This window comes from Lynx rufus, unplaced genomic scaffold (assembly GCF_022079265.1).
Source record: "Lynx rufus isolate CCGP_SWC_20201006 ecotype Redwood Valley unplaced genomic scaffold, mLynRuf1.p SCAF_4, whole genome shotgun sequence".
Classification (NCBI taxonomy): Eukaryota; Metazoa; Chordata; class Mammalia; order Carnivora; family Felidae; genus Lynx; species Lynx rufus.
In genome coordinates, this window is record NW_025814856.1 from 91,762,796 (window position 1) to 91,774,031 (window position 11,236).

General features: G+C 38.4%; 1 protein-coding gene across 5 annotated transcripts in view; it reads left to right on the forward strand.

Annotated features, from left to right (window-relative positions):
• Positions 1 to 11,236, forward strand: part of DMTF1 (cyclin D binding myb like transcription factor 1) — a 44,949-nt gene that overhangs the window by 32,240 nt on the left and 1,473 nt on the right. For all 5 annotated transcript variants that reach the window (XM_047097350.1, XM_047097352.1, XM_047097351.1 and 2 more), the window contains 7 exons: positions 1,046 to 1,274; positions 2,487 to 2,638; positions 3,938 to 4,147; positions 6,706 to 6,791; positions 9,384 to 9,539; positions 10,042 to 10,416; positions 11,003 to 11,150. In XM_047097350.1, the coding sequence (XP_046953306.1) occupies positions 1,046 to 1,274; positions 2,487 to 2,638; positions 3,938 to 4,147; positions 6,706 to 6,791; positions 9,384 to 9,539; positions 10,042 to 10,416; positions 11,003 to 11,150 (1,356 nt within the window). The remainder of the gene's footprint in view (positions 1 to 1,045; positions 1,275 to 2,486; positions 2,639 to 3,937; positions 4,148 to 6,705; positions 6,792 to 9,383; positions 9,540 to 10,041; positions 10,417 to 11,002; positions 11,151 to 11,236) is intronic.

Consider the following 11,236-nt stretch of genomic DNA (forward strand, 5'->3'; position numbering starts at 1 on the left):
TTTATGTAAGACATTCTGAGAGCAGAACCCCTTTTGTTAGCATAATAATGGAAAAACACTGCCATTTCCTGATTGCCAGTCTGAGGGATTGATTCGCCTGTTTGCTTTTCATGTTGCTACATAGTATTTCTGATCATGACTTCTCTTTTTTTGTACCACACTATGAGACACTCATGCTAAAGCAGGAGAGCAGGATTTTGCCTTGAGTATGTGGTATCCAGAACTATGCCTAGCACATAATAGATGTTCAGTAAATATTTGTTGAATGAATGGAATCCCTAAAGCAGGCATAGTGACACTTTTGAAATTTTCTAGATATTTTTAGTTACTAATAACAAAATGGAAACAGAAGTGGGAGGGGTAAAAAGTTTCTCTTCTTTTCCCGTTTTTCTGCTTGATCCTTAAGAAAAGACCAAAGAGAATCATTTGGTGTTATTACTGGTTTATGGCTTCAGGAAAGCCTTGAGTAAAATCATGTGTGAGTGCCAGTCTCAGACTTCTCTTTTATCACAGTTTCTTGGAGTTGGGATGGGGGGAAAGGAAATCATGTAAACCTAGTTTTCATTTTTACTAAAATGGGCGGAAGCCCATAGGAGTTACACCATTCATTACTGTAATGAAGGATCTCTGTTGGCTTACTACATTTCTGCAGAGCAGGAATCTTAGGTGATACTAAGTAAAAATTGTGTGTTTCTTTGTCCATCATGCCATTAGTGAAGCTCTTCCTACTTACACTTAATGCAACTTGACAGTACAGAATTCTTTCTAGGTATATATTGGGTAGTTTTTCTTTCCTTTAAGAGTCGGTCATTGTTTTCTACAAGACTCTGTATTTTCTTTGATACCAAGAACCTTACTGGGCTAGTATAGGCTAGTAAAACAACTGTCTTAGTAGATGTGTGCAGTTTCCCACCCCCGGGTCATTCAGAAATACTTTGGGTGTTACTGTGTACTTCCCATCAGTCCTTGGAAATACAGGGCTGAATCTGATTTGGAAAAAAAAAAAAAAGTAGCAGTAGTAGTCTAGATGATTTCCTTCTTTTAGGGAAGTGGACAGAAGAAGAGGAAAAGAGACTTGCAGAGGTGGTTCATGAATTGACAAGCACTGAGCCCGGTGACATAGTGACACAGGGCGTGTCTTGGGCAGCTGTGGCAGAACGAGTGGGGACCCGCTCAGAAAAGCAGTGTCGCTCTAAATGGCTCAACTACCTGAACTGGAAACAAAGTGGAGGTACTGAATGGACCAAGGAAGATGAAATCAATCTCATCCTCAGGTTCGTGTCCTAGATCTTTTAATAACAAAAGCTGCTTAATGGCTCTAGGTATCTTGATGGATTTTCCTCTTTGGGTCTCCCTAGATGCCTAATGTCTGAAAAGCATCCTTTCCATAGAGAAAGGATCCATAGAGAGAGGATCCTTCAGATCCTATGTATTTCATATTGAGCTTTTTTTGTTTTGTGTTCCTTTTTAGTGGATTTAGTGCTCGTGCAAAGTAGCAGATTGAAGGCGTAGAGACTGAAGTCCTCTCTGTCCACAGAACAGGTATGGCACAGGCGGTGGCCCTGCAGCTTGCCACCGTCCCAGCAATGTGCCTCACTCCTAGCAGAGGGAGACCGTGTCAAGGGGAAGAGGGCTGTTCAGTCTCCATGCCCTTCACTCTTGGGCTGTTTGGATTGCCAAGAAGGGGGTTCAACTACAGTTACCCCACACCTTCATACTGGGCCGAATCGGATACTTCCATTTCACACGTATCCAAACATAGCTAGGAGATAATCCTAAGCTTCTTTTTTAAATTAGTCGTTTTAACCATTAAGAATCAGTGACCCAAATGGGCAAAAATACCAGCAAGAAAATGTTTGAGACCTTGAAGTAATAGAAGCTACTCCCTCCTGAAAATCAAAATCATCATGACAGTTGAAGCTAGAAAACAAGTAGACCGTTCATACCCCAAAATTTGGTTGTGCTATTATAATGGTTGTTAATGTTTTGGTTGTTGCTGGAGCATTGTTTTTGTTTTTTTCAACATTTGGGGTTTTGTTTTTAATACACTTTTTGTAAATAGTCGTCTACAAATAGCTCATTTCTAAACATTTTTAGTATAGAAACGGAAAAGCTCAGATGTAGGAAATAACTTGCTCTAACACACTATAAAACATTGCAGAACACTATACAACTAAACCTGCTCTTATCCTGTTCTAATAACCTTTAGCTACTCCCTTTCCTTTACAGTGTTTCATCTGGTTGTCACCATTTACACTCGGGCCCATCAGTTGCACCATTAACAAAAGGCTCTTGCTGGTGGGATTTCATAGCTCTCAGCTCTGGAAGCAGTGTGCACTCCTGGAATCCCTTCCTTCCCATACACCTTAAAGCATCTCCAACATAAGTTGACATTCCCTTTATTGCCATTGCCATCACGTGTAGTCAGAGGAGGTTTCTTACAGAGAAATAAATAACATGTAACAAATGGTTGTTTTAACCTGTAGGATAGCAGAGCTTGATGTAGCTGATGAAAATGACATAAACTGGGATCTGTTAGCAGAGGGATGGAGCAGTGTCCGTTCACCACAGTGGCTTCGAAGTAAATGGTGGACCATCAAAAGGCAAATTGCAAATCATAAGGATGTTTCATTTCCTGGTAATGTATTATTTGATTCTTAAGTCCTTCCCAAGTCTTACCATTTTTACTCCTCAGGACTTACTTAGAGGTTAGAAGTTCTTTGCCTCAGCTAGAGATCTGAATCATGGCAGAACTTCTTTTAAACCTCTGCCCTATTTTGGGGGGCAACTGTCTTTTCTTCCCTTGAGAAGAGTTGATGTGATTTGTAATTCTTAAAGCAGCTGAGATGAAAATATACACAGTTGACATACATTCTTGTTCTCATATAAACTGTGAAGAAGAAATTGATTTTAGATATTGTGTACAAAGATGTATTTTTGAAAACTTAGGTTTAAATCAACTTTTATGTGTTGAATAATTTCAAATATCTTAACTGGGTTTGTCATTTAGAGAAATTCCTTAGTGGTTTTATAGTACAAAGAGTAAATTGTAATTCGTTTGTTATCTAAATCTAGAGATATTAACTTGGGTTTGCTTAAAATGAGGCAGAGCACTTTTGGCTCTTCATTGCCTGCTTTGCACATAGGGTGTGCATCTAAGTCGTACAGTCTGTTTAATTAAGGTCATCAAATTCATTCCCCTTGGTATAGTTCTCCAACTTCCCATTTTTCCAAAGGAAAATTATATTCTGAAGAACTCTGGCTTGATGAAAATATATATTTTTTTTAACACATAGTTATAAATTTATAAATCAGGTGTTAAACCCAGAAGAGTGAGTGAATACTAATGTGACATGAACCCACCCAGATTTTACTATCACCTGAAAGGGCTTACAGAGTTTATCATGACTAGTGGAGGGTGACAAGTGTAGATTTTGCTTTCCTGTACAAGAATTCAAGGTGGTTGCAGAGTACTGTTTGCTAAAGATGAGCTGCTACTCTGGAGGTGTGAGTTAAGTGTCCTTGAGTCCTGGAGGGGGTTGGAGGGCGTACACTATTCGTTTTGAAAAGAAAATAAGCTACTTTGCATTAACAATATTCTTCTTAAGTAAGAAGAATTTTATCCTGAAGCCTTAGGACATTGAAGAGGTCTTATTTTCATGTTCCACACAGGGTTTTGTGTTTTTTCTAATGCATCTTGGTTGACAAGAATAATACTATGAATTTTTTTTAATTTCTTGTGATGGATAGTGTTTCCACAAATTTCCAGACAGGTTGTAGCCTTAAAATATTTTTATTACTATTTTGCTGAGATCTCACATGCAGTATACAATTATTTATTCCAAATACTTTCCCTCCTTACCCCCACCTCCCTTGCTGCTTAGATGGTGGTCTGTCGGAGAATCAATGTTCTTTTTGTCTACCCATCTCCCTTCAGTCTTAATAAAAGGTCTTAAACAGTTACATGAGAACCAAAAAAACAACCCAACGCTTTTGGAGAATAAATCAGGATCTGGAGTTCCAAACAGTAATTCCAATTCCAGTGTACAGCATGTCCAGATCAGAGTCGCCCGCTTGGAAGACAGCACAGCCATGTCTCCAAGCCCCGTGGCAGCCTTGCAGATTCCGGTCCAGATCACCCATGTCTGTAAGTGTTTATTACTCAAGACCCCTTGCCATTATGGGACCTATACAATTTGTTAATGGCTTTACCATCTAATACCCTTCATTCTTCTAGAATGTGGATAGAAATTTGTACAAGTTGACAAAGGCAGTCCAAGGCATTTTATGTTTATTAGCTCAATATTTGCACAAAAGTTGAGTGTGACAGGAAGGACTGATAACCAACTGCCCAGCCTTCATAAACCATTTGAAATCCTTTCTTTTAGATGTTACAAAGAATGATTAATAAAACACTACCTGAACTCTAGTCAGTTTAGTAAGGAAATAAACTTCACAAGGTGGCACATCATTTGTAGTAATTCACCAGAAGGCACAGGGATTGGGGGTGGACTTGAGGCCATATGTAGAAGAAATGGTTTTGATGAGATTAAAGACTTTCTTCAGGAAGTGAAGAGCTAGTTTCCTGTGGGAACTGTTGTGTTTACCCTTCTTTTCCTTAGCCTCTGACATTTTTTGTGCTTAAGGAGATTATGAGAAACCAACAGTTGGTATAGGGAGGGAAACTTATTTCCTGAGATCTAAACCAGGTTGATATTTCTGCCCTTTTTTCCATGATAGAGTAACAGAAAAAGAATGAAAATAAAATTCTCAGAACCATATTATTATTCATGTTCACCTCATTTCTTTTCTCTCCCTAAATGCTATGCCTATGGCAAGGTCGTTGCCGAGAGTATACCAATTGCTGTGTGTCTTTCTCAGTCAGGGGATTATTGGCATTTTGAGTGGGACAATTCATTGTTACCAGGGCTGTCCTACACATTGTAAGATGCTCCTTGTCCCTTGACCTCACCCACAGAATGCCAGTAATACTTTCTAATCATTATGGCAAAATATAAAAACACCCTACAGGGTTTCAAATGTACCCTATGATCCCATTTTGAGAATCACTGAGCTATCTATTGGTGGTAGTAACACCTCCTGTATCCAGTGACTGTCAAAGTTACCTTGGATCTTTAATCATGCCTGTCTTACAGTCCTAGTTTAAGTTTGGTTATTTGCATTAGCTTTCCACCAATGTAATATAAAGGCATGAAAAAATTCGTTAGCCCTGTTTATTTTCCCTTATAGTATGAAGAATTGCAAAGCAACTGAAATTACTGGTCTGCCACAAATATGAGAGCTACTGTTGGCTGTAGATTGTGCAGAGACTGGTAGAACCTTCCTTGGACATTGGAATGACTATAGTTACTGGCAATACAGACATTTTAGAATTGGTACCCTGATATTTACAAGATGGCTTTTTTTTTTTTAAATATATGTAGAATAATTTTCTTTCAGCAAGAAATGTGAGTACAGTAAGAGTTTTACAACACATCAGTTACTGTTTGCATTCAGGCTAAAATCTCAGGATTGTTTTTTCCTTTGTGTTAGGAGTCAGGGATTGTTACACTTTAAGCCAGAATAGTAAATATAAACATGGTAGGGTCTGGAGCCCACATAGGACTTTGTGGAATATTCTGGTTTTTAAACAATCCTGTAAAAATGTAAAAACCATTCTTCGCTTTGGGCCACATCTGTCCCTGCCCATAGTTTGTTTACCCATGACTTAGGTTATTTATTGGGAATCACTTTAAATTATTCTAGGTATGATCTTAAGAATCCATCTAATAGAGAAATAACATAAATCAAGTGCATTTATTTTGAAAAGGGTCTCTTCCTTTCTCACTGAGATGTATTATAGTTGTAGTAAAAACTACAGATTAAAAGCCGATTCCAAATCTTTTTTTCACATGGGTTTATCTGCAGGTACAATTGAAAGCACCAAGAGATAACATGTCTTCTAGTTATAGTTCCTAATAACCTTGATCAGGTGTAACCAACACTGCCCAAGTTTAAATAAAGCCTCAACTGACACATCTATAAGGAGATTATATGATGTGATCTCTAATGAGCTGTTCAGTCTCCCATATGTGGTATTCTGAAATAGTATTCTCTTATATTTCATGTTTTTGGTCCTCCCAACAACTCCCATGATGTAGGAAGGACAGCCAAAATCTCTAAACATTAATAAGTTAAGTTCAAATTAAGTTACTTGCTCAGGTTTACATTCTCAGAAGTAATGTTGCTAGAACTAAAGCCTCGTGTTTGGGGACTACTGTTCCAGTCATCTGTACTTGCTTACCAGAATATCCAGGGAAAATTTATTTTTTTTTATCCACTTTCTCTTGCTTTGTAAGTTAGCCTTAGTGTCTCCCTCTTACTTCTTAATACTAGAAATATTTTGTGATTAATACCAGGAGTTAACAGGTACTGTATCACAGCTAGTCATCTCTGTCCTTGTAGTGCAAAGGCAACCATAGAAAATAAACAGGTGTGGCCCTGCTCCTCTAATATTTTATTTACAAAAACTGGTAGTGGGCTGGATTTGGGTATGAGCCGTGGTTTGCCAACCCTGATCTATGCCATCCCAGGTAAATCCATTAGATTTCTTCTCTCATAAGATTAAATGACTTCAGGTTTCCATGCAAATTATTCAGTATGAGAATATGTCTTTTATTTATTTTGTCCTTGTTCTCACCATAGCTTCAACGGAGTCCCCTGCCGCTACTGTTGACTCGGAAACAATAACACTAAACAGTGGAACACTACAGACATTTGAGATTCTTCCAGTGAGTAATACTGCACAAAATAGATATTGGCCATTTTATGCATTAAAAAAATTACTGGTTTTACACTGTTATCACATGAACAAAAGAAACAGAAATTACCATGAATGGCATTACGTACAACTATGTCCGTGTTTTTGAGACCAGATGGTTAAGAGGACATAAATCAGACTTTCACTTTTATAATTAACTTCAGTCTTTTTTTTCACCTGTATATAAGCCAATAATAATATATGAAAGTGACAGTGCTTAATGAGTAGGGTGCATGCTATGGATTTGTATGGAGTCCTTTTTTTAATTTGCCATTTTAATAATTTTTAAATTTTTTATTGTTTTTAATTTTTAAAGTATTTTTAAGTTGATTTATTTATTTTGAGAGAGAAAGCGTGAGTGGGGAGGGACAAAAGGTGAGAGAGAATCCCAAGCAGGATCTGCACTGTCAGCACAGAGCCCGATGTAGGGCTCGAACACACAAACCGTGAGGTGATGACCTGAGCCAAAGTCGGATGCTCAACCGACTAAGCCATCCTGGTGCCCCTGGGTGGAGTGCTAAACAGACACCATGTGCAACCAAAAAGTTTATACTGGTTATCTGAGAAAAGGTTTGTGGAATGAATTATTTCACAGTACTCTCAGTAAATACCGTACTAGCCCCTTTGCAAAAGAATCTTGCAGTTCCTAAAAAGGTAAAACAATATAGTTAACATCTGAGCCACCAATTCTAATCCAATATATATTCATTTCTCTTGAAATGAAAGCGCGTTTGCATAAACTTGAACATGAATGTTTGTATTCATAATAACCAAAAAGTGGAAACGCACATGTCCATCCCAATGAATGGGTAATTAAAATGTGCTATAGCCACACAATTATTCAGCAGTAAAAAGGAACAAAGGAAGTACTGATAACATGTCCCTGGGATGAACCTTGAAGACATTTTGCTAAGTGAAATGAGATGCAAAATACTGTAAAGTGTTTGACTCCTGTTTCTTTGAAATGTCTAAAATAGGCAAATCTGTAGAGACAAAAAAAAAAGTAGATTAATGCCTATTATGAGGTTTCCTAAGAGGTTTTGGGGAGCAATGGGCCATGATTGCTAATTTGAATGGGTTTTTCTTTTGGGTGTGATAGAAAAATTTTAAGTCCTTGTTCTTGTTCTGTTTACTAAAATGGGTAATGCCCAAAATTAGCTCATTTTTCAGGAAGAATATAGAAAGTAGATAGTATTTAAATTATGAGGTATTAGTGCAAGAATTTATCCTCTGCACAGCCAAATCTCATGAGGATGGCCAACACAGCAAGAAGTTCTCTTTTAGAACAATTTTGGAACTTTTACTAGCAACTTACTTAACCTAAGCTTCCACTTCTTAATCCTGTGGTCTCCAAAACAGGAATGTGTTTATCACAGGTGGATAACCTTTGCCAACTCCCTTCCTGCCCCTGGCCAAAGTAATAAATACACATACATTTAGAGTATGTGTCCAGGTTTTAACTTGGGTTACGATCAAGTGTTTAGAAACTTCTGTCCTAATTTAGTAAAAGAGGATGATAATAGTGCTTCAGCTTCAAAAAACTGATTATGTGAATTTAAGTGTATTAAATAAAATGCATATATGTAATATTTACTGTCCTGCCTGACCACATGTAATTTACTAAAGGTTGTATTTATTAAAAGATCAGCTTTTACTTCTATGAAGAGGGAAGAAAGAAATTGAGCCCCCGTGTGCCAGACACTCTTTTGTAATAATTTGTAATGCTCACAACCCCTTCCCTGGGGGTTAGTGATTATGCCCCCTTTGCCAATAAGGAAACCTAGATTCATTGAATTAGTACCCAGAAGAGTTGTTGTGACTCAAGTACACAAGACCACAGGCTGTAGGACTTCAATGTCACCCTGTCTTTCAAATGCAAATACTTTCCTGGGGGGGTGGGGGAGGAAGGATAAAGCAAACTGAAATTATTCTATAGAAACCTATGGCTGTGAAAGACTTGATGTTGAATAGTTTTGTTAGTTTTATTTAAAAAAAAATCTCCAGAGATAAACATATTATCAGTTAACCAGCTTTTCAAACAGGAATTTTCTTTTTCATTCAGATTTTGAATTGCTATCCATGTACATTTCTTCTTATACTATGAAAAAAATCTGTCCAGGTCAACTCTGCTGTAGTACCTTTTCAAAAATGTGAAACTTTAAAAAAGTGGGAGGCTGGGGGGGCGGAGATTGCCAGTTTTATATGTGGTAAAGGAAGATTGTGCAGGTAGGTTACTGCACTGGACACAGTGGCTTAGGCAGCCATTCTTGGTGCCTTGAAATAAATAGCTAAGACCAGATCATAGACATACATGAGAGTGAAGAGCAGGATCAGGGCTTGACCTGGTCTCTCTGGTAAATCTCCAGAACAACTAAGGACTTGGGACAAGTCAAGAATATTATAGTCTTCATTTTGTTACTTGATGGCACCTTCAGGATGGGGAAATATGTGTGTGGCTAAACTGAAGTCCCTGTTTTGGATGTAAAGCTAGACTTATAAGTGTACATAAGCGTACTTACTCCGTGTTCTTGCACCTGTATTGATCTTCATTTTTTTCCCTTAGTCTTTCCATTTACAGCCCACTGGCACTCCAGGCACATACCTACTTCAAACAAGCTCAAGCCAAGGCCTTCCCCTAACTCTGACGGCTAGTCCCACAGTAACCCTGACAGCTGCTGCTCCTGCTTCTCCTGAACAGATTATTGTCCATGCTCTATCCGTATGTTACCTTCGTTCCTTGATTTTTCTATTTTCTCTAGACTGGCTAAACTGAGAAGTGTCACCAAATGGCTTTTATTTTTAATACTATGATGAAACCCATGTGCCTTCAAAAATAATGTATCTCGGGGGGAAAAATCGATTATGTATTCCCTTCAAGTATCCAAGTACTTGTTAGGGAACAGGATTTGTTGACAGAAAGTTTAAGAACCAGAACTAATGTCGTCCATTTATTTAAACAATGTTTCCTACCACCGTTGCCTTGGGAACAAGGTTTTACACCATCACTCTGCCTTCATTGGGATATAACCCTCATCCCATGTCTGTCCTTACAGGAGATTGACAGGGGTTTTAGAAAAATAGTGTAAGAATTCAACCATTCCAGAGGGGAGGGGTGGGGAAGGGACAGTAGGGTACCATCTGTAGATGGTATTTTTTGTCTGTAACACGAGTCTGGTAGGTCCTTTTTCACTTTACCATTGCTTTTCTTTAACATTTTATAGCCAGAACATTTGTTGAACACAAGTGACAATGTCACAGTACAGTGTCACACACCAAGAGTCATCATCCAGACTGTTGCCACAGAGGACATCACTTCTTCCATGTCCCAAGCAGAACTGACGGTAGATAGTGATATTCACTCATCTGATTTTCCTGAGCCTCCAGATGCCCTAGAAGCAGACACTTTCCCCGATGAAATTCATCAGCCTAAGATAACTGTAGAGCCATCATTTAATGATGCTCATGTATCCAAATTCAGTAACCAAAATAGCACAGAACTGATGGATAGTGTTATGGTCAGAACAGAAGAAATCTCTGACACCGACCTTAAACAAGAGGAGTCGTCTTCTCCTTTAGCCCGTGCTTACGTTACTGAGGTAAGTTGCAGCCAGGGAAACAGGCTCTGGGTTCTTGCCTTGAGCCTCAAACCTGCAGTTTTTAAAGAGCCTAAAAATGATCTGGGGGAAGTAAAGGTCATACATCCTCCAATACCTTCCTTTTTTCTCTAGACACAAAATCAAGTGCAAACCCCTACCTGTGACCTCACAAGTATCCGTCAGACAGTAGTATTCCTCTTAGCACTGTGCTTCACTAAAACCTTTCCCCCCTATCCTTCCAGTAGACTGAGAATTGTTGAAAACCTATGGAATCATTTTCAGGAGGGTGGTTAATAATAGGTCCTGATGGTTCAGCTTAACCACCTTACTGACCCCAGTGTAACAGCATTTGTTTCTTCTACATTCAGGGAACCTGTAACTGAATTGCTTCTTTTAGGTTCTGTTTTGTCAATATTTAAGAGAGTAGGGGGTCATTACTTTTGTCCATTTTAAGGCTTCATTTTTCTTTGCTTTATAAAATATGGGACAGTGTTTGAATTTAAGTCCTTTTAAACCTAAATGTGTTAGGGATCTTAAAACTGACAAAGAAGTCAGAATCTGATTTTTTTGAATTGCTATTGTTTAGGACCTCGAGTCTCCTACCATAGAAGAACAAGTTGATCAGACAACCATTGACGATGAAACAATACTTATTGTTCCTTCACCACATGGCTTTATCCAGGCATCTGACGTTATCGATACCGAATCGGTCTTGCCTTTGACGACGCTAACAGGTACTATAATAGAACTGCATCCTGTGCCTGCTACATCTTAAGGGGAAAGTCAGGCTCCTTAGTTCTGTTGTTTTAGTCTTGATCCA